This window comes from Misgurnus anguillicaudatus, chromosome 4 (genome assembly GCF_027580225.2).
Source record: "Misgurnus anguillicaudatus chromosome 4, ASM2758022v2, whole genome shotgun sequence".
In the NCBI taxonomy this organism is placed as follows: Eukaryota; Metazoa; Chordata; class Actinopteri; order Cypriniformes; family Cobitidae; genus Misgurnus; species Misgurnus anguillicaudatus.
In genome coordinates this window covers 11842983-11868174 of record NC_073340.2, presented here as the reverse complement: position 1 = coordinate 11868174, position 25192 = coordinate 11842983, and the positions used below count along the sequence as shown (strand labels likewise).

Here is a 25192-nt window from a genome sequence, read left to right as displayed (position 1 = left end):
ATAAAGGTCTCAGACATCAGTGCCCAGTTTAGGAAAAAAGATAAAAGATGAGAAACGTGTAAAGGACAAGTATGTAGATTGCCCTGCCGCTCATCTCATAACAGTATGCTGTAATCTGTATATAACTTATTGTATCTTATGCCTAGAATTAGTGAAGGGGGTTGTATGATTCTTTGGTTCATAACTGCCTATTCTAAAAGTGTCATCAAGTGTGCATAATGACATGTGCAGCAACTGTATAGTTAAGTCTATTTAGTATTTTTCAGTAATGTAGTTATTTTGGAAAAATGTGAATAATTGCATTGCAGGCTGATTTAAGGTGTGCCCTAAAATATTCAGTCAGGGGCTACAGTGCTCCTAATAAAAAAGTGAATGACTAGAGTTCAATATAATATATATATATATATATATATATATATATATATATATATATATATATATATATATATATATATATATATATATATATATATATATATATATATATATAATATAATGTATATTTTTTTTGGGGGGGGGGGCACTTGAAATTTCAGTGTGTTAATCCAGGCCTGCACAGAAGCCACACTTTTTGGTTTTGTGAGCCACACATTTTGCTTTTGTGTTGCTCAAAACAATCAATTTAATATCTACCTACAATTAAATCAGTCAAGACATCATTTTAAAAATTTGTATTACCTTGCATGCATGTCTATTCATGAACAAAGAAAATGTTTATCTATGTTTGTATATGATATTTTATATACATTTTCCTAAATTTCCAAATAATTCCCATAAATTCCCGTTACGTTTCTACGGAGCCCCTAATGGGACATGGAGCAAAATTAAATAAAGTATAGTTTCATGTGCGCACGTGAAACTATCGCGTGCGTACATGAAACTATCGCTTAGTTTCGTGTGTGCAAGTAAAACTTTCGCGTGCTCACATGAAACTATCGCATGCTCACGTAGAACTTTCATGTGCGCACGTGAAACTATTGCGTGCGTACATGAAACTATTGTTTAGTTTTGCGTGCGCACGTGAAACTATCGCGTGCGCACGTGAAACTTCCGTGAAAAATTTGGCACATGAAGGTCTTGCGTGAGCACATGAAAGTTTTTTATAATGCACATGAAAGTTTCACGTGAGCACATGAAACTAAACCTTAGATTTTTTTACTCCAATGTCACCTTAGGGGTTCGGTTTGTTAACAATTTTGAATATTTCCAAAATTTACAAGAAACTTTTTGCCCCTTTGCAACCGTAGTTACTAACCACGCAGCCAAATTTAAATTATAAAAAACACCAAGTAAACAAATCTGGGAAAAATGTCAGGCTGCTTTTAAACACTGGGGGCGTGTCCGCTGTCAGCGATGAAACCACGCCCACTCACAGGAAAGCTGGCACATCTCTCAAAACTTTCAAATACAGCTACAACCTGAATGTATGCTCATGATTGTGTTATGGGCTTAGTGCTTAGTGGCTCCAGTGCGTCATCAAGCCACCATTTTAGCCCCGCCCAAATATTCCTAAAACACAGAAATGTGGAAAAACTGTTCTAGGGGTAATTCACATATTGCGTCTTTTGCACGCTCAAGTTCGTTATTTCAAATGTATACACGCTTATAATGTAAGCAACATGGACGCAGTGTGACGCGCCTGGAAAAAACGGACCGAGTTAAAAACATTGCGCACCGCAGGGTCATGTGACAAGAACCTACGCACCTAGCGTTTTCAGGCGCAGCATGTGAACGGCCCTACGTGGTGAAAATTGTGGTGTAACTCCACAATTTATATGGTTCACTTATACGTGTTCCAGCAATTTCTAACATGTATATTGTGTTTAGAAACAATTTTCTGAATTTACTTTACATGGACTTTAATAGAAACACTTAGACTCATTTCATGCTTATTGTGTGGAAAAGAGTAACAGCAACATCTCATGTTGTGTCTCACTCCAGAAAAAAAGCCAAACAGGCTTTAGAATATGTAAATCACAAGAAAATTTCATTTTGAGTGGACTTTAACACTTTTAAGTAATATGTCTTGCGCCTGGCTGATATCTGTGCCATTAAACATTATATCATGTTGCACTGTAATCTTTCCAAGCAAAATGAGAAAGGTGACACCCTTAAAAACATGCAAGGTCTGTTTTTTAGAATATCCGTTGTTGATCCAAGCGGATCTCGGCCGCTATTGTACAATTCCCAATTTCCCAACCGAATGATTCAAATGACTCATATAGTAACTGTTGTAATTTGTTGTCATGGTGATATTCTCTCTAGACCACTACATACAATACCAATGGCATCACCAAGAGTGGAAAAGGATTTGGCAGTGACACAATTCAAATAACAGACATAAACATCTGAAAAATGAAAAGGCCACAGAGCTTTTCTGAGAATCCCCCATGTTGTTCTGCAAATTAAAGCCATTCATTCTTGTGTTAATGATAGCTCTCTGTCAAGCTGAGCCGATGACTGTTACTTTCCACGGCCTTGCACCATTAACAGGAAGATATTTATGCTGTACTTATGTATGTTTAGATTTGCCTGTTGGCTTCACACATTTTCTCTTTAACGAAGGTGTTATCCTACACAAGCACCGGTAAACAATGAAGCTTTCTGAAAAATGTGCCAATCAAATTATTTTCGAGTGAATACACAAATCTGTGTAGTAAAGTATGCAGCGTAAAGAGAGCATGTGTTTTTCATCGTTCAAGATATACAGCTCATTCATCTAGTGAAACATAATACACAATCTAGCAATAACTGAGATGTGAGCTATCGTGTGAAATTAGTCAAAGGTTTCCCATGATCAAGCATTTTAGTCCTACTGAAAGCCAAAAGCAATCAAATACAACCAATTAGTAGACATCTAAATGTCAGTTGGTAAAAAGGAGCATTTGCAAATATATTTAAATCATAAGTCAGACTCTATTTTCAAAACAAATCTATTTTTAAATACCATATGGAGATACACAACATTTCCTATTTTTAGTTGAGAATCATGTTTGCTTTGTCTGGCTCGTGTTGTCATTTGTGCCCGTTTCATATATCATCCTATTTACTGCTGTGTGTGTATGTATCCAAACAAGGGAACAGATGCACCTGTTAAAATGATTGATAAACACCGCCTCTAACAAAAAATTACATTGAGAGATTAGAAATATTCTGATGGAAAAAACATAAATAAATAAACAACATAAAGTTGTCTGATGATTATTTTAATTTGTACGTGTCACTCTGCACATGTGAGCATATGCTCATTTGTTTTTCATCCCGTCCGGTTTTAGCACACCTGACGGTTGTCTTTCTATTACACCATACAGCTGTCAGGACGACAAAATAAATTGGCATCTAAATCTTACTACTATTATTATCTCATTTATTGACTTCGAGATTGCAATTATTATAACTTAGAGGAGCACGCCCACATTTTGGGAATTTAGCTTATTCACCGTATCCCCCTGAGTTAGATAAGTCCATACATACCATTTTCATCTCTGTGCGTGCTGTAACTCTGTCTGACGCAGCCCCCGCTAGCTTAGCCTAGCACAAAGACTGGAAGTAAATGGCTCCAGCTAGCATACTGCTCTCAATAAGTGAAACATTTTCCTAATAACAAATAACAAGGTGATATGAGACACAGCGATCTTTAAACAGTATACATACTGGGAACTAGATTCTCAGAAGGCGAAGCACTGCTACTTGGGCGGAGTGATTTGCACAACTCTGACCGAACTCTCTGCTCATCACCAGGGGGCTTCTCGGGTGCTGTGAGCAAATCACTCTGCCCAAGTAGCAGTACTGCGCCTTCTGAGAATATAGTTCCTAGTATGTATACTGTTAAAAGATGGCTGTGTCTCATATGACCTTGTTATTTGTACACACTGTGACTATACAAATCACAATGCTAGCTGAAGCCATTCACTTCCAGTCTTTGTGCTAAGCTAAGCTAGCGGGGGCTGCGTCAGACAGAGTTACAGCACGCACGGAGATGAGAAAGGTATGTATGGACTTATCTAACTCTGGGGGATACACTGAAAAAAATGATTCATTGAATTTAATCAATTTTTTTAAGGTAAGTGGTTGCAATCAATTTATTTAAGCTACATTTAAACAAAAGTTTTATATTTGATTTTACTTTACTAATCTTTTTTGTTTAAATGTAGCTTAAATAAATTGATTGCAACAACTTACCTTAAAAAATTGATTAAATTCAATGAATCTTTTTTTCAGTGTACAGTGAATAAGCTAAATTCCCAAAATGTTTAATATTGGATTATTTTAAAGAAAGCTGTAAAATGTGATATTATTAAATAAGGCTCTACAGTTTTAAATGTGAAGAAACACTTGTAATGTATTTAATTCAACAATAGAGGAATATGGGGAAGGATGCACCCTGAGGTAAAATAACCCCACTTTCATTTTTCTCTAGACCACAGATGGCACTAAATCTCATTCCACATATTTATTATATGACTATGCACTTCATTTTTCATGTGTGCATCAATATTTGTGAGGTTTAATCCATCGTTTTGAAGTCCAGCTTTTTAGTCATTTTATAAAAAGGTCAACAGTAGTTGGACATAAAATGTCTGGTATTTAATAAAGGATTTGTGGAGATAAAAGCGTTATTTGGGTAATGATTCCCTGCATTTTCATACCTTTCATGAGTTCAGTCTGTTATATCATGACATATCTTTATGTCCTGTAAACAAGATTATAATGTTTGCTATTCATATAAATATATTACAATTTATCAGTATATTTATCAGTATATGCACTGGGTCTTAGCTCTATCCTGTTTGTTGAACTGTTTGTGTTAGAGGTTGCAGTGTGTGATTTCTGCCACTGGTGGCAGTGTGGAGTTAATATAGCAACTTGTCATTAATTTATGTGTTATCTCTAAAGAGAGAGAGAGAGAGAGAGAGAGAGAGAGAGAAAGAAAAAGTGCTGATGCCATTTTTACTACTCGCCTTGTAAATTACTGACAGTAAGGTGAACAGCATTTCAATGCCTCAGAGCAATACTCAGAAATTACTTCACTTCTAATACAAAATATCTTCTTAAAAGCAAAGAGGATAATATATAATTACAGGTATAATTACAGGTAAGAAGATCACTGGTGAACACTTTTCAGTGCATTTTCAGTAAATCAATGACGGGGCGTCTTAACTTGTCAGTTGTATTCAAATATAGCTTGGCTATAGAAAAGTACATTTTGTGTTGCATTGTACTGAAAACAAATATGGGGATTAATAGAGTGCTGAAGAGCGCATAGTCATGCAAAAAAAAAAAAAACAACATTGACAGGCAAAGCAACTCGTTCAGTCTCACGGTATGAGACAGAGAGAGAGATTTCATTTTTTTCCACATGCTTTCAAACTGCAAATGTTCCTTGCAGCTTTGAGAGTAAGATTAGACTATCAATCTGCTCTACTCATACTGTCAGCATGCACAAGGAATCTATGGTGCAGCAGATACCAAAACAGGCAAATTATTCTTAACATCCTCATCATCATTTATTATTACAGCTCTGAGCAATCAGGAACAGCAGTAAACCGCTTATAAAGATGGGGAAATCACTATCCTATCTAGGTAAAGATTTTGAGGCATGAAACTAAAATACAATAAAATACATATCTTATTACTAAAGGAACTTAAAAAAGCTTTAGAACTGAGATGTATTGAACATTTCCTAGTTTCAGTGTCCATGTTTATTCATTTGAGATCTCATGTCAATGTGTGTCACAGTGCACGAGGATGACTGATGGTGTGCTTGAATGCATTTGCTACATAGCGTTCACTGTCTCAAATAAAGAAGTTTAATCATAGGCTGACATGACGTCTACAGCTCCACCTTCCTCCAATCACAAGGACGGTCACATACTATCACACTGCGCTGAGATAACATCTGCAGTGTAAACTGACTTATATACTGTATTGGCTCACTACCAATATCCTGTTCATTTTAATCTATGATAAGATTTTATAACACCTTTATTATTCAAATATATATATATATTCAATTGCCTCACATTTTAAAGGTCATCTAATTTGTAGTGACATATGTTTGCATTTGATTTCAATATTGAGCATTGAGTTAATGATTAATTAAAGTTATTTTAATAGTGTAACAGGAATAACTTACATTAGTAACATTTTAACTATATCCTCTTTCAAAATAAGAGACCACAGTCATTTTGTATAAATTAGCCTTTGTTTTGATCTCATCCACATTCTTGTCACGCTGAAATGTGATTCTTATTTTATTTTGTCTCATCCCCTTTTTCTGAAAAATATAACCCCGCCTCCAAAACTAAATAATGTTTTATGATTCAAATGAACTAAAAATTACATATAAGTGTCTTCAGTTTATTTGGTTTGAGCTGTTACCAAATGTGATCATATCTATAATCACCAGCTACCCCTCGTGACTGGGGATAAAACATTGCATAAGACATAAAAATAGCTGACGTAAATGTTACATCCTGTAATTTAGGCCATATGCTACAACTTTTTTTTTTTTTTTTAGGGCACCGCCATACATTTTCAAACAAAGCAAATAACTACACGAGCGAAACCCTATCTGCATCAATAAGCTATGAAATATGCAGCACGCATAAATGTTTATAAATATTTATTACATTGCTCTCAGATCTATTTTTTATTCGTCTTCACTGTACAATCCCACCATATTTCTCAAAAAGCGCGACTTTAATTCTCGATAGGCTAAAACAATGTATTTTCACATGAACGCATCCATCAAAGATCGCCTCATATAGCTTTGATTTCTCTTCTTATCTAACAAATTCATTTCGTAAGCGACATTTATTCGCTTCTAGCGCGCGATAAGAGTGTATATTGCATTCGTACGGATCATAAACGAATCACAATACCCATAATGGCATCAATTCATAATGCGATATTACAATGTTTCCATTTGTCGCTATAGCCTAAGCTTGATATCTTTCATATCTTTTACCAGCGTTTGTCTTAATAAAGGCGATTATACGTCGTTACATTTCCCATATCCGTATCTTTGATACACGTTCGCTTTAATAACGACTATATTAAATAATTATTGTATTTAATGCATTCTCAAAATAAGAGGAAGAATCTCTGCAGGAAATGTTTTTTATTACAAACCTCCTTTCCACAGGACCTGGCAGATACATATAATCACTATTTCATATTTTATCACAATATAGCCCTTCGTTTTGTATTTAAAAATGGAGGTAATCTATCTATCAAACGTACAATGTAAGCAGTTTTAAAATGACTATCAAATTACGTGTTAAGAGACGCTTTGATTTTTTAATATGACTTCGAAAGGCTGACCGCTTAGAAATCCACGAGCCTCCATATAGATTTACGAATTTAATATGAATACCCCGCGTCGAAAATGTGATAAAACGATAGTATGTGAAAGAAAATAGTGTGTAAAAATATTAGACATCAATCGCCGACATTTTAGATGAGTTTATTTCGCACTGTGCCGATTTCATATTGAAGGTCGTGACGCGGGTGAGCGCGCTGATATTGTTCCCTTCCAGGACCTTGAGAGATCCATTCAAGCCAACAAGTTTGGAGAGAATGTTTGAGTTTAATCAATTCAGAGCGACGAGATGGAGCCCAACTCACTCCTGGTAATATCATCTACACCGCTTTCATTTCATACCATTTATTGTATTTATTATGCGCGTAAATCCGCTGATACGACGCGAAAGGGAATCAATGGAGGAAACTTTACAAGAAAAGTTCATATTGAACGATTGATATTACTAATGTAATTTATCATGTGATCAGTGGATGTACATCGGTAGCCTCTGATCCCATTATGTAAAATGTGTTTGTATGTAACAGCTCGGTTTATATGGCGCATATGACATGAATGCACTCTGTTTGTGTTTCCGCAGTGGGTAGGCTCACCTTGTGGTTTGCACGGACCTTATATTTTCTACAAGGCGTTTAGGTTTCACCTTGAAGGCAAAGCGAGAATTTTGTCTCTGGGAGATTTTTTCTTGGTCAGATGTAAACCCGAGGATCCCATCTGCATCGCAGAAGTGCAGCTCCTATGGGAGGAAAGGACGACCAAGCAACTTTTATCCAGCTCCAAACTTTATTTTCTCCCGGATGATACCCCTCAGGGCAGAAATGTCACGCACGGGGAGGTAATTGCACATTATTTCTTATTTCCTGCTTGCTGACGGGCTCCGTTCCTTGTGTTTATGAAAGTATGAATGTACGAGCCTCGTATGTGGCTTTGCATTTGCTATTCCGCTTTCTGTTCGCGATGCATTTTTCTTTCCACATCTAATGCATGCACTGAAGAGTGCATTGCGATTAATAATAGACGCGCACTCATAGCGCCTTGTTAATTTCGCCTCGGCTCATTTGCATATCGGCGTTTAGCGCATGCATTTCAAATAGCGCGTGAGGATGAGAATGATGCCATTGTGTGAAGTTGTCACATCAGTGTTTGCTTGTTTAATCTGATGTACAATAGTGCGGAAACTGAGAAAGGCAAGGGGGACTGAAGCGCCTCGTTGTGGCGTTGCGTTCTGCTGATTGTTGAAATAACATAGTGATGATGATGATGATGATGATGATGAGAAACACAGATCGGATCGAGACGAACGTGCATGCGCGAACAATATGCTTTTGATACGTTTGAAATGCGAGATATGTGAAGTACGCAGACATTTGGCGGGGAATCAATAGGAATTGATTAATAATAGCACGCTGATCAAACAGCTGGTGTGACATTTATGAAGGTTATTACAGTATGTCAAAGTCCTGCACCTTCTGTTCACATTACATATAGACTGTAAAGGGTTAAACCCATTTATGCAGTAAAGCATGACTATTTGTTCCTTTGTATTGTTTATGGCACTCTGTAATATTAATGAAGTAATTAATATGTAATCATATTCGGATTACACATTGATTATTCATTAAATCATCAAATAAAACAGCATAATATTTAGGAAAAAGTGACTTAGACTTGAACAAAATGACTTGTTTGTTCTTGCATAAAACATAGTTGTGCCAGCTATACCTTAACAAAACACAGTGTTGTCGACACTTGTGTACAGCGTTCATTGTGCTGCTCTGCCAATTGTGTTGCAATTGCTATTTTAACAGAGCAGCACAGCTGCGGTCTTACATGGGTAATGTAACAAGGTCTGTACCTGTTTTATCTTGCACTGCTCATGTAATCACCAATCTCGAATACAGAAAGACAATCGGTTGTGTGTGAAGGGCTACAGCATTGTCCCGCCCCCGTGGAGTGGCTTAAATAGCCTTTTCAAAATAATCAACAGGTTCTGCGTGAACCCCCGGTGGAAATGTCAAGGTTACTTTGCCGAATTATTATCAATATTGGGGGAAACACAAACCGTCGACCTTGAGAGCTCGGTGTTGTTTACACAGTGCAGCGAGGTGTTATCGAAGAGAAAACATTAGTCTTAATGCTCAGTGTGTTTAGTGGATGAGAGCCGAGCCTCCCTCCCCCTCTCGGGCAGGGATGACAATTATTTGCTTTTCAAATTTATTATGCATTCTGCTGATTTCTAAGATAGTGTTATGAGCGGAGAACAATGCCTCCAAGCTCTTACGTGGTTACAGTATTGAGAGAATATGGTGCGCTAGATTCTGACAGCTGTACTTTTTTGGGCCAAGTGCTATTTTAGGAGCAGTAGCATGCACTTACTAACATGCAAGCTTTATTGAGTAATAATAGTCGAATGTATTAGCAAGGCGGATTGACTGAATGTTTATTTTGAGAATTTTAGTTTTCGAATATATCTCTAAAGTATTTTGTGTAAATTAGGCCAATTCATGCATGCACTAGATCTAAACATTGACTATTACAAACTAATATTTCATATACGAGCATGAAGTACTTGTTTTACACGTGTCGTAACAGGTATTGTGCGAAAAGACTGTGAAGAATGTTTTGTGCATTCCCTGTGTAGATCTTAAATGAGACATGGCGAATTTAAATAACAATGTGATTATGTGTCAGCCAGAGCACCTGCAGTAATGTGAGATTCACAACTGCACAGCCTCGCATGCACTCAGCAGATTGGCCAATTAAATTACATTTGCATTTGCAGCGAATAACCTGAGCGGCCGCTGATAAAGTTAATCGACTATCAGAGAAACTGCCAGCATTTGCAGAGCTTGCACTGTTCTGCGTTAATGATAAAATAACAAACACGATGATTCTTTAAAGAGCTGACTCTGCATGATTTATAACAGAGGCACAGAATTGATTGACAGGTGTGTTATGATTATACATTTTATGATACATTTATCAAATCATAATATTGATCAATGATGAAACACATGGTTATAACATAACTAGTTTACGCAAGCCTATTATTAAGTTTTAAAGGGCGTATAAAATGCTTTCCATATTTTTGGTTTTGTCAATAAAGCCTGTGCGTTTTACTTAAACTCCACGACATTCATCATGTCCCTAAATTAGACATCCCAAACAGGTTGAGTGACATGAACAAAACTATGCAAGGTATAATGAAAATACAACCTAGATTATAAATGCATTAAATATGCCATAAATTTGTCACCCTGCCTGAATGTGAAAACCCAGCTGAGGTCATTTTTTGTGATTTACTGTTTTCTAGATAAAACTTTCCTACATAATTTAACCCTTAACTGGCGCAGTCTTTTTTTAGTGTGGGGTTGACACCTTTTTATTTATTTTATATGTTGAATTAATATAATATATAAAGCCTAATCTTGTTCTTGTTTTAAAAAAGACACTTTCAAGTTTTTCACGGAAGTGTCCGGAAGTGAAAATATTAAATAATTTTTTTTATAGCAGATTAAATAAAATATATATTTTTTGTACATAAAATTATCACAACTTTTAGTGGTTTTACCAACAACGGCCACTAGGTGTCAACGGTTTGCTGCATACTCTGGTAACAAATTAATAAATTACTGCATTGTTATTACTAGGGATGCACCGATACCACTTTTTTGGAATACGAGTATGAGTTCTTGCATTTCAGTACTATGCCGATACCGATACAGAGTACTTAATAAAAAAAAAACATGATTTAAATTTACATGTAACAGCTTTAGTCATATAATTTAACAAAAAAACAAGGGACTAGTTTGGAATTAAGAACATTTATTTAAAATGAAAAGCATGTTGTATGCAACATATTATTACAGAATAAATAATTATAAAAAAATTAAACGGTGATAGTGCAACTCAAGTATTTTTTTCAGTTTGTTGTAAACTCTGCCTCTTTGGACAACACAAGAGTCATTAACCCCTTACACACCGCTCAAACATAGACATTTCTCAGACTGTGGTATCGATCACAGGTATCGAGGGACCTTTAACGAGTACGAGTACTTTAGAAAATGTGGTATCGAGGCCGATACCAGTATCGGTATCAGTGCATCCCTAGTTATTACTGCTAAAATGTTTTGAAATATAAAAACTAGTGCTGCCTCACGATTAGTTGGACTAATCGTTTGCAGAATAAAAGTTTTTGTTTACATAATATATGTTTGTGTACTGTGTATAATAATTATGTTTATAAATACACACACATACATGTATAATTTTAAGAAAAAGTATATATATATATATATATATATATATATATATATATATATATATATATATATATATATATATATATATATACATTTAAATATCTATACACACATGCAAATATTTCTTAATTATATACATGCATGTGTGTAATTATTATACACAGTACACCCACATTTATTATATAAACAAAAACTTTTATTCTGCAATAATTTATAGTCGCGACTAATCGTGAGGCAGCACTAATAAAATCTACATTCTTAGACCTTTCAAACGCTATAAAGTTTTTTTCGTGATGGATGTCCTGCCCCTGGGGCAGTGCCATTTAAAAGAACATTCTGTGAAAATATAACCTTGATATCTTATAATGGAAATTAAAGTGAAATGAATAATTGAAATTAAACTTTGATGCTTCGTATCATTAGCTTATAAAACCTAAACTTCACAGACAGGGTCACAAATATTTACATTTTTTGTATATGTGTTTGATCATTGGTTTCTTCAGTTTTTCTATTTAATATTGTATTTGTATCACACATTAACATTGGACGCCGGCCTGTCTTATTAGGCTATTTGAACAAAGAGTCGAGATAATAAACTTTAACATAACACTAGAGGCAATGTGCTAATGTTTAGCTAGTGTGTGTATGCAAGCAGGAAGGTATGCAAGAATGATTGTGTGATAAAACAGGGCCACTCTGCGAATGCCTTTTTGTTTCTACACCCATGTGATGTAATTTCCCTTCTGGCTGGGGTTAGTCATTCATTAGAAGGAGAGCAGTGGGTAAAACGGCAAGGCCCGCAGTGATCTCTTCCTGGCAGCCAGCCGATAAAATTTAACACTTAGAGTTTGTGCCTAGAGAGGGCAACCTAACACTCTTCTGAAGACGTGCCGTTTATAACTTTTTAAAAAGTCTTTCTGACAAATCCTACAATCTTACAGTACCGTCTACAGTTGGCGTACGACTTCGATTCTGTATTTCCTAATTAAATTTTTATTTTGTAATCTGTCCCAAAGCATAAAACTGTTTTCCAGAAATATACGCCCCCCTACCACAGCTATGATTGTTTTTTCTGAGAAAATATGTGTCATTTTAAAGGGAGGAATTGTTTTGGCAAGAGTTTTAGCCCGCTCTCACAGTTTTTCAGGTTTTAATTGGACCCAGTTGTTCTTGAGTCCCATAGCTCATAATATCATTGTATTTGTGTGTGTGTGTGTGTGTGTGTGTGCGTGTGTGTGTGTGTGTGTGTGTGTGTGTAAGAGAGAGAGAGGAAGGGGGGGTGTCGACACTGGCAATACTCTTGAATAGCATTTTTAGAGCAGAACTAAATGGGGGTTGCTGCTTTATAAATAGATTCCATATCAGACTCCAGCAAGCACTGCGCACTTTGTTTAACAGGCATAGTTTGCATATACATATACGGTACATTTACAAACCCTGTGTATGGAAAGATAATGTCAGTGTGTGCAAATACGCTTGCAAATTTCCCCTTTCTGAACGGCAGCTACTTCAAAGGATCCCAGGAATGGCGCTAATGTCGCATTATTGCTGCTGTTTGGATTACAAACCTGAAAATTGGGAATTGGGATTGTTACGCAGAAAGCGCGTGGCTGTGATCCAGACACTTCTTTACTGCTTGGCATCTGTCCATGTTGTTTAACTTTGAATTTTGCATTTATAGTTCAAATGAAATCGGCACTCCTCTTGTAGATAACATCCATAACGTGTTTACTGTATAGTGGCGGGGATGTGCTAAAAGACATATTTTCATAATAAACCATTCAGTCTTAAAGGGATAATACTCAGATGATACTTAGTAAGTTAATTGTAACAGCGACTGTCACTTTTAGTTTTGGAGTGATTTAACAGGGTCAGTAGTAAATGAGTGCACTGTCCCTTTAAGTAAATCCTGTATAATTGGGCTTATTTTGGGTCACTTCCAGAATGCACCAATCAGACGGGATTAACACATGATGAGTTAATGAGTACATCAGAATAAAGTGCATGTATTTTAATGACATGCCATGCAATGTCTGCCTGCATATTAACAATAAAAAAAGAAATAAATATTCGACTAAATATAACTCTGTATTGCATGTTCGCAGTTCATCATTAGAAATCTTTTTGAACTTCTTAAACCTCAATGTGTGGTTGGCATTGATAGTTGATGTTTTTCTTTAACCTTCAACCAAGCATTCAAAAGAACAAACATTTGCATTGTCTCTCAAGCTCTCGCGTTTCATGACAAATGGCTTTAATTTTGCATAAGGCAGCGTCATCATATTTCACAGCGCTGTCCAATCAGTGCGCCGCTCGACGCGTTCACACAAACGTTGAAACTGCGTTTGATTCAGAAAAGGATGTCAGTCGCACATCTGTAAGTTATTTTTGAATCACTTCAAGCATCTTTAACTGAGATTCAGATAATAGCAGAAGGATTTAGCAACAGCTCTCCTCTTTAACCTGAATCATCTAAACACTATTACTGAGAGAAGACAATAAACTGGGACTGGTTTTTGTCTGATGTTGGGTGCTTTGTAAGTGTATTGTTTCTTGTTAAGTAGTTGTTAAGGATTAACCTTTGCCTCAGTGGCCTTGTTTGTGTAATTTTTGCTGATCTTTGCAGTAGATGAACAATGTGGTTGTGGTTCAGTGTAAATATGGATTATTTATTATGACGGGGTTTAGGCAGTATGACACGGTGTTAATCTGTAGAGATTTGCTGGGTTATTTTTTTATTAGCAGTGTTACGCGAATATTTGCCTTTAATAAATAATTTTTTGTTTACTGATATCACAGTTATTTACTTTTAAAGCGTGTGGTTTGTGTCAGTCAAAATCTAAAAATAAAAGTGAATATAAATAAATAACAAGAGTATTCAGATATTACAATACAATAACGCTTTTTATTTTTCATCTAAATTTGAAGAGTTTCGTTGCAGAACGAGATAACTCTGTTTTTAACATTTTTTTGTCAAAACATGTTTATTATTATGTTGTCATGTTATTATTTTGATTTATGGTGCTACTTAGTTGTATTTTTTAAAGGTGCAGTGTGTAATTTTTTAGAAGGATCTCTTGACGGAAATGCAAAATAATATACAAAACTATATTATTAGGGGTGTATAAAGACCTTTCATAATGAATCATTGTTTTTTTATTACCTTAGAATGAGACCTTTTTATCTAGTTGCCATTTTGTGCTGCCATTTTTCTACAGAAGCCCTTAACGGACAAATCTTATTACTAAGTTGTCTCTGATGATGACATGTTTGTCTGGTGGCGGCTACCGTAGCTTCTTTTGTGTTTCAAAAGCGAGGGGTGAGCAGTTAACTGAGCCATTGGTTGCAATTTGCAACCTCACCACTAGATGCCGCTAAAATTTACACACTGCACCTTTAAGTTATGAAGGTTTAAATCAAAACAAACCAACTGCAGTTGAATTTATATTAATTGAAATGCACAACCAAAAAACGAGATTTCTGAAAAATTTAAAAAACAGAGTTATCTCTTCATTTATACATTTTTATTTTAATATTTAAATTTTAAAGGGGACATATCATGAAAATCTGACTTTTTCCATGTTTAAGTGCTATAATTGGGTCCCCAGTGCTTGTATCAACCTAGAAAATGTGAAAAAGATCAACACAGTAACTTAGTTTTGGTAAACCATTCTCTAAAAGCTTGTGAAAGAATAGGTCATTGAAATTTGGCTCCCATTGTGATGTCAGAAGGGGATAATACCACCCCTTAATCTGCACTATCCAACCGCGGCACTGCCATTTCGTGCTGAGATCAGCTCATTTGCATTTTAAAGGATGCACCCAAAAACAGCACATTTTTGCTCACACCTACAAAGTTATAATAAATGATCTATATGATATTTTAAGCTAAAACTTCACATACGTACTCTGGGGAAACCAAAGATTTATTTTACATTGTTAAAAGTCTTGTGAAATCTCCCCTTTAATATAACACAATTATATACATGCACATTAAGTGTATACATATATGCATACACTACAGTACACAAGTGTTTGTACATGAAACAAACTAATATACTAGTTCATAATTAGTTGTCATCTTCTAAACTTGTTAACATACACAGTATTTAGGGACATCTAATATCAAGTGGTATTAGGAGGATCTCGGGATATTTTATGTAATCAGATAAACAGATTAAGATGAGAGGGCCTCCATATGATCAATTTTAATCCCTTAAACAGAGCTGTTATAATCTTTTCAGGTATGCATGAAAATATGTAACCCCACCTATAAAAATCCATCGAAAGTCATTTATTTGTGATTCAGTGTTTTTTAAAATGTAAAGTTGTAAAGAATATTATGTGGAAATATATCCTTGATATCTTTAATATTGAAGGCCATGTCAAAGATTGAAACAGGGTTCCCACGGGTCCTTGAAAGTTTGTGAATCTGCTGGAAAAAATTCAAGGCCCTGGGAAGTTTTTGAAAATATACATACATAGATACAGATCATTGAAAGTGCTTGAATCTATTTTATGCAAGAAGTTTTCTGGGAAAAAAATCCTTATTATTCTCTGTGTAGTGTAGGATAATATTATAAAAATTCTAGACTTTTAAACACACGTGCTAAACTGTTTGTTTTAAATGCTTATATCTTCTGTATGTGAATGTTGATTCATACCAAAATGCTTTTTTGCATAGTTGTGTTTGACACATAAAAAAGCTTCGGGTTACGTATGTAACTGTTGTTCCCTGAGAAGGGAATGAGACACTGCGTCTCCCTTGCCATACTTACTGCGTCCTTGTAACACCGTCTTTGGCAATATTTCAGATAGTGATATACTTCCTGGCTCCCAGTCACCCTGTCTATGTCGTGAAGCCTTACCATTGGTTGAATTTGATATACACATTCAGACGCACGTACCCCTGGACGCGTTCCCAAAGTGTTACCGCAGTGACGCAGCGCGAGTTCCCTCAAAAGGGAACTGTAACAATGTATCTTAAAAGGTAACACGATGTAACCTTGCTCTCACTTGAAATGTGTCCCCACAATTAGTCCTTGGATTTGAGGGTATTGGACCTGGAAAGTCCTTAAAAGGTTCTTGAATTTGAAGTTAACTAAGGTGTGGGAACCCTGTTGAAATCAATGAGTGAAATTAAACTGTAATGCTTCAAAACTCATCATTATATTATGAGACTTGAAAGGATTACTCCACTTTCATAAAAAAATCCTGATATTTTACTCACCCCCATGTCATCCAAGATGTTTATTTCTTTCTTTGTTCAGTCAAAAAGAAATTAAGTTTTATGAGGAAAACATTCCAGGATTTTCCCCCATATAGTGGAGTATAACAGTTGACCTTTTCAGTGCAGCTTTAAAGGGCTCTAAACGATCCCAACCGAAGCATAAGGATCTTATCTAGCCTAACTATCATCAGTTTTACAAAAAAAAGCTGCCAGCGTGACCTTACATATTATGTAATCATGTCTAAAGGTACACTGTAAAAAATAATACGCTGGATTAACTTAAAAATAAAGTGCATCATTTTTGCAGAAATTGCTTAAAATTCCATGTAAAACTTACTTAAAAAATGATGCACTATATTTTTAAGTTAATCCAGCCTTTATTTTTTTAGTGTAACCCGTTACATATGTGAAACGCACACTTGCGGACCATTTTAGACAATAAACTGATACAACCACATTTATTAATATCCTTCCACGTACAACAATGCCAGAACGCTCCTCTTTCACCACATTTGTAAACACTGGAGCAGTCGTTTTGCATATGCTGTGCTAGTGCAAGATGAGAAGTTGAGGTTAATAAAATACTTTTTTTTTTTTGGCGAAAATGTTGATGGTTTGCTAGATAAGACCCTTATGCCTCGGTTGGGATCGTTTAGAGCCTTCGAAACTGCATTGAAGCTGTAAACTGTTGAGGTTGACTAAACTCCACTATGGAGAAAAATCCTAAAATGTTAAAAAAAAGGAATTTATTTTCGACTATAGAGAAAAAAAGACATAAACATTTGATAAGTTTATGCCTTTAGTTGACATTTAGTGGTCTCTGATTTAAAAATCTATTTCAGAGGACTTTATGAACATGTTTTGTAGCTTTATTGCTTTCTATATCCAGGAGGAATACTTGTTTGACACTTGATTTACCTTTGAACTTGTGTTAAAAATAGTTTTTAAAGATCTGCCAGAGACTGTGTTCATGTTAGCAGGTCAATAATTGAATGGACATGCAAGCAGGTGTACAAATCTGTGTTGACCTGTAGAATTCTTGAGTTGACCCCCTGAATCATTGGGGTGAGACAGACCCAGCGTGACGCTGTCGAGGGCCTCTGCTTTCCTCTGCTCATATAATGCTGCTCCTTAAAGACCCTTAATGTCAAATAACAAGGAGGCGATTGTTAGGAACGGCTGAAACACAGAGAGCTTTTAAAGCATTTGATTGATCTTGTTCATAACATCGCTTAATGCATGGTAAATAAAACAAGCAGGAAGCTCTGTTCATTGTTTTATTTGTTTCCTCCTAAATGAATTTGCACAGTGAAGTATATTTCAATCAAAGCAATGGGGCAGCACACGTGATCTCGTAGTAAAGTTTGCTCTGCCGGCGTCAGGATTAAGAGTGTTTGAGCTTTATAGTGGTGTAAAAACAGATGCGTCTGTGCTTGCATGATCATTAGCGTTTCTGCTGAAATCATTTGAAGGGTCACGTGCAACCGTTTCTATTTAAACCCTGCTTCTCAAATGGCTTTGCTTGAGGACAAAGATTACCCAACACACTACTGTTTATCAAACAAAAATGCTATCAAACACTGATATAAACAATATCTGAAAACTGTCTTAATCGGATTCTTCTCCTTGTTACAAGTAAACCTGTAAAAACCCAGATAAAATAATTATTTTTTGATTTATAATTTTTTTAGGATTGCATAATGATTAATAAAACTAATTGTTTGCAGAATGAAAGTTTTTGTTGTGTGTAAAATAATTATGTATATATAAATGCACACATGCATGTATATATTTCTGAAATTTTCACATTTAAATTTTTATATTTATATATAATTTATATTATACTTAATATATATATATATATATATATATATATATATATATATATATATATATATATATATATATATATATATATATATATATATATATATATTTAAGCAATATCGCTCGAGTAGGAGTGTGATATAGCTCTATATCATCACGGCTGTGATTAGGCCAGAGGCACGAGGCCGCAGGCCGAGTGCCGGAGGCAATCACAGCCGTGATGATATAGAGCTATATCACACGACTCCGAGAGCGATATTGCTTTTATACAACAGTTCGACGGCACACGTTTGAAAAACGAAAACTAGAAAACAACAACGGAGTTATTTTAAAAGCCTCTTTGTTTGAGAACTACTTCTTCCGCCACGGATTTGAGGGCGGCCAGAATGACAGGTAAAACTTTCGGCTGCTTTGACGCTCATAACAACTCAATGGACGGAAAAGCCGTTACTTTATATTACCGTTTCTTGGTCACAAAGTGTAGTTTTAAGATTAGTTCAGTCGAGAATGTATCTGTATTATATTTAAATCTGCAGTCGATTAGTAAAGATAGCGCCTGTTTGAACGTTTGCTTAGTGAGATTCGGTACGAATGAGAACCAAAGCATGAGCGGACATCAGTGTTCACTCGCCCCGCTGACCACCGCCCTCTCTGGGCTACATTTCTGACAGAGATACCCCGGCTCTCATGTTGGCCTTGTTTGTTTATGATCGTCAAAATGAAATCAAATCAGCAGTATTTGGTGTCATGATCAAACTATTACTTGTTTTTTAATTCATATTTAGGGTCTTTTGTGTTGTTATTGTTTTGGCGCGAGGTAAAAGTTAATAAAACTATTTGTATAACGTTACTATTGCTTTCTCATTTATTCTTAACGCGATACGAGCACTCGATTACTATTATTAAACTTTGTTCTTGTCAGTACTATACAAAACTGTTTTTTATAAGTGTCAGAGAGATGTTTTTGCATGCTGCTTATAAATATACCAGTGGCGATATCTCATAACATGTTTTAATAGTCAGGTCACGATAAAGTAAATGATCAATGTCCACATTTAAAAGCTGCGGTGCTTACCTGCTGTTTCACGGTGTTTTCGCGTTCTGATAAGAAATATAGCTCCAGACGAGTGTTTATATTCCTCTTTCCAAGTGTTAATAATCCACACGATGTGACAAGACATTTCTCCCATTAACTGTAACGTAACATCCAAGAGCGCCGATCTTTGACTAATAACTTCTGATTGGGGATTCAGACTGATTTATGAGCTAGTAAACTAATGAGACACACACACACGGAGAGTGATTCAAACAGGGCGTCTGTGTTTTTCCATTCAGAGATGAGCCTGCTTAGGACCTCCATTCACTAGGTGGCGGAATAATACGAAAGGTGAAGCGGCTACAGTGCTGTTATCAGCACAATATCGTATGGCTCTTAGCCAATCAGATTCGAGAACCAGAAAGAACTGTTGTATAAATATATATATATATATATATATATATATATATATATATATATATATATATATATATATATATATATATATATATTAGGGCTGTCAAAATTAACGCGTTAATGCAAATTCATTTTAACGGCACTAATTTTATTAACGCACGATTAACGCAACACTTTATTTCTGTTTGTCCCACAGCTGGATGAATTGAGGCGCAGCAAGTGATGAGTCAGAGGTTTTCATAAGAACATAAGCTCTCGTCTAGCGAATCCAATGCTGTAAATGGTCATTAAATATCTTAAATTTTCTTCTGCACGTTTCCTGAGAGGTGTACCGTACCAAATCCTTAATCTAAAGCAAAGATACGTCATCATTCACTTTTTGGTTTGGTTTTTAAAGCATTCAGAAATGATAGAAAATAGACTGCAGGACTTGCTTGATGTTAAAATAATTATTAAGAGAGATAAAGTTCGGGACCTGTTTGATGTTAAAAGAGTTATTAAGAGTGACAAGACTCAAAAGCGATGTCTGACGCAGACGTCTGAAACACATGCATACAAACGCGCGAGTGCGCGACCCTGATATATATAGACTTCTAACACAAAATTACAGTTTTATATAGAAAACTATATGGTTGATGGTTCTGTTGTAAATGTAAACATACTGTTGTAGACATACATTTGCATATAGCATATATATTGACCAAATCCATGCTGATTTGAGCATTAAAAACTTGAAAAGTGTTACATTTAGGTAAATTTAGAACTGATAAAAATGCGCGATTAATTTGCAATTAATCGCGAGTTAACTCATGAAATCATGCGATTAATCTAGATCAAATTTTTTAATCTATTGACAGCCCTAATATATATATATATATATATATATATATATATATATATATATTAGGGCGGAACTAGATAAAAAAAAATCTAATTAATTGTAATTAATTAATTAAAATTAATCACATTTTAATCACAGATAAATATTTGACCTGAGAACATTGAGAAGTTATTTTTTCACATGGATTTTTAGTATACCATAAATAATGACTGAATACATAAGCTTAAGCAACAAAATATTGTTTATTTTTGTTCAACCAAGTCATTGTACTCAGAGTCGGGCTAACGTCCACGCTAGCTGCTCTATGTTTTGCATTGAAATGATACTTGAGGCTCGATGTGCTGCGGTGATATGTGAATTTCTTGTTGCATAGCTTACACACAACCATGCTCTTATCGACGCTTCCATCCGTTCGTTTTTTATAAAAAAAATTCCCATCCACGGGGCCAACCAAAGCGATCTCATCAGCTTCTTCGTTCATGTTCACTGTGGTTTGTTGTTGTCTGAAGTCATGCACTGCGTCCCAATTCGCCTACTTCCATACTATATAGTGGTCAAAGAGTATGAGAAGTAGTGCTTTTTGTCTACTATATAGTGTGAAAGTGTGTGGTTTGGGACGCAGCGATGATGAACGCTAATTGGTGCTCCAGTATATTCGGTCCGCCGAAACTCATCCAATGAGAAATGTTACGCGGTGCAAAAATAAGTGTGATTAAAATGCGTAAAAAATAAAAATATTTATATATATATATATATATCATCCTATATAATGTAAAGAACATTCTGTGAAAATATAACCTTAACATATTTAATATCGACTGGGAAAGATCATCTCAAATATTGAAACCAATGTAAAAAAATCTAACTTTGATGCTCCAGATAAAAAAAATTATATTATGAGTCTGGATTTCACAGATGGCTCACAGTTGGCTTTTACTATAAAAGAAGAATTTGCAAGCTTTTTATTTTTACTGTGAAAAAATTATAAGCCTATTATTTTCCTATAACTATGCACGATTATACGGTAAATTAAGTTTTATTGTTTGCATTTGGCATTTTTATTCCCTCCTGTATGTGACTGTGTTAGAAGAGAGACCTGCAACCAATTTTTGGGTCGTGACCCAGCACTTGTGAATTGTTGCTTTAGACTGCAGTGATACTCTGATGTTACTGTGTAAACTGTGAGGAATGCACACATGCACCACTGGAGGTTAGAGGAAAACTATCATTAGATGCTTTTATTAAGACTTAACCCTTGATTCTGTAAGTTTTACAGATGTAACGATTACCAGTTTAATAACCGCGATAAAAATGTCCAACGGTTAGTATTACCGTGTCATTTTTTTTTATTACCGTTTAACTGTGCCAGTGTCACGGCTCGAAACCCTTATCCAGCATCAACTAATTTAAGCAATAACATATGAACATATAAACACATTCATTCACGTCTGCTCCCATGTGTTTGTGATAACTGACTGAATTTAAATCCAAAACAATTTCAATTTAGGGAAACCTAGTTGTACTGATAATATTTCTTTAGACGGATGCATCTTTTCTATTTATTTTCCATTAAATTATGTAATCTGATGAGTTTAAAGCTCCTTTCTACTCTGTTTGTGTCTTCCGTGATTGCTGTAAGCACAGGTGTCATGCAGCTTACTCCTGGGTCCTAAAGTACACCAGAACTCTAACAGCATACGCAAACAGACTTGCTGTTTTTTCCTGTGTTTATATAAAAATCTGATTTACTCACTTGTGTCATCTGAACCAGATGAACATTTATCTCACGACCCTAATGTACCATGATTAATGGTATTTATTTGATGTTTATGCGAACAAAAGTGCACTCACATGTAAAATCTATTTTAACTCATTCCCTGCTAGCCTTTTTTTTTAAGTTGCTCACCAGCATTTTTTTTGTGAGTTTCACAAAATGCCTTCCAGGAAAATTTTCTTTTAAAAATATTTAAACATACAAATATATCAAATGAAAGAATCTCTGCTGTCAAACAAACAAAACAAGCAAAACGGGAAAAAAACGTTGAATCATATCTTAATTTTTTTTCTCTATTTATAAACTCTTAAAGTTGCAGTGTGTAACTTTTATTTGTGTATCTTTTGACAGAAATGCAATATAAAATACATAACTATATTATCAGTGGTGTATAAACACCTTTCGCAATGAACCGTTATGTTTTTATTACCTTAGAAGAGATGTTTTTATCTTCATACACTGAGGGTCCCCTTACATGGAAGTCGCAATTTTGTGCCACCATGTTTCTACAGAAGCCCTTAACGGACAAACTTTTTTTACCAAGTTGTCTCCGAAGGTGACATGTTTGTCTGGTGCCGTCTACCGTAGCTTCTCTATGCATTTCGGTAAACAGTGGACTGAAACGTTAGTTGAAATTCGTAACCTCACCACTAGATGCCGCTAAAATTTACCCACTGCACCTTTAAATATGGGTATTTTTCTATAAAAATAAAAAAATTTGAACAAATAGCTGAAATAATTGCACTTTTGTGAAGGAACTTTGTTAAAGATCAGATTCAGAATGATTATCAAAATCATTTTTTGCTTCAGTTTTTTTCTATAAATTGGGTAAGAGCGTAAAAACTGCAACACGTTTTTTTTTCAAGCAAATGTTTTCTCTTAATTGACAAGATAACTCGTCATTGAAGGGGAAAGAGTTACATTTGTTTTGCATCAGTACTTTTTTACATGTCTAGAAATTGTTCACAAAACCATGATAATGTTGATAACCGTGATGATTTGGTTACTACTAGGGATGCACTTATATGGAAATTTTGGCCGATACCGATAACCCTTTAAATTTGGGGGGTGATAACCGATATCTATAGGCCGATAAATATTCATATTATTTTCACAATGAAAAACTCGCAGAGAGCGGACATCTTGTCTTTGCGCTAGACTAGCATACTCTTCTTAAGCCCGCAACACATGTCATCTTCGTGCTATGTCACAGAAAGCACCAATCAAAACTCCATATGGACAGCAATGAGCAAGTGAAGTGGTTCAACAAACCAAAATAATCCATCATTTATCGGCTTTCATTTATCGGCCTAATTTTGCTATCAGACCCATAACCGATAATATTAAAAATAAGCAGTTATCGGCCGTTAACGATATGTCGGCCGATACTGTATATCGTGCATCCCTAGTCACTACAACCGTGATGTAAAATGTTCCTACTGTTTCATCTCTAGTAACCTAATAAAGCTTTTCATATAAAATAGTTAAGTACGTCGAAGTGAATTTCAGTTTTTGTCCCATTATTCTGTCTGTACAAGAGATAAATGATTTGCTTGACTGCATAACAAAGGAATCTGGTCTATGGAGTAAGAAAAACTAAGAAGATCTCTACTTAAAGAGAAAGTAATTAGACATGATGTGTTCAGCAGAGCATTGGTGCTGCATACAGATCCATTATAAGACTGTTTTAAACAAAAACTGTCCGGACTGTGATCTACGCATTATTTTTTGGAAACTGCAGCCCCTTGTCAATCAGGACGTTTGGTGTTCATGTATTCAGTGTGCTGTATATTGTAATACTATGGAGTCATTCTGCACAATACTAACTCATCTGTTCTCCAGACTCCTCTTGTAATCGGGAGCAGCGTGTTATCTTGCGCCAGGTCACAAGAAAAGCATTTGCTTTACTTTTATAAACGAATAAGTCCAGCAAGTCTGCAAGAGTCACTTGGCACAGGCATTATAATTCTACAGTGCTGTGACGCATTACAATGGAAGTGCACTCCAGATTACAACATTACAGGCTTGTGCAACATACAGTACTTACATTATAAAAGAGAGAAATATTCATAGCTGTTTCAAGTGTGTCATGAGTTTTTGTTGAGGTTGGTGTGTGTTGCTTACGGCATAGAGTTTGAGAAGTGATGTGTTTGATTTAGAGATGGCTCGCTACTAGTTGAGAACCACCATTATTGTGAGATACCCAAATGAACTGAAACTGTCTTAAAATTAAACGCTTTTGTAGTGACCTGATGTGCGATCTTTTATAATAGAAACAAGACACAGCAATTATTTTTGGACAGTATATAGGAGAGACATAAGCCGTTTCTCAATATGCGTTCTTGTCTGTACTTGCGTTCTTGTGGACTTGTGAAACGTCATCAGTCGCGGCCCAAGTACTGTTCCAATTCAAAGTTCGCATCAAGCCCAAGTTCACATGAAATCCCCGGATGTGTTCTTGATCCGCCCATTTTATCGAGG

The 25192-nt window shown here is 35.4% G+C and overlaps 1 protein-coding gene across 1 annotated transcript in view; it reads left to right on the top strand.

The window, feature by feature from the left end:
• Positions 1-7500: 7500 nt before the first annotated feature.
• Positions 7501-25192, top strand: part of arid5b (AT-rich interaction domain 5B) — a 143196-nt gene continuing 125504 nt past the window's right edge. The window contains exons 1-2 of the mRNA XM_055175639.2: positions 7501-7634; positions 7905-8159. Of these exons, the coding sequence (XP_055031614.2) occupies positions 7614-7634; positions 7905-8159 (276 nt within the window). The 5' untranslated portion in view covers positions 7501-7613. The remainder of the gene's footprint in view (positions 7635-7904; positions 8160-25192) is intronic.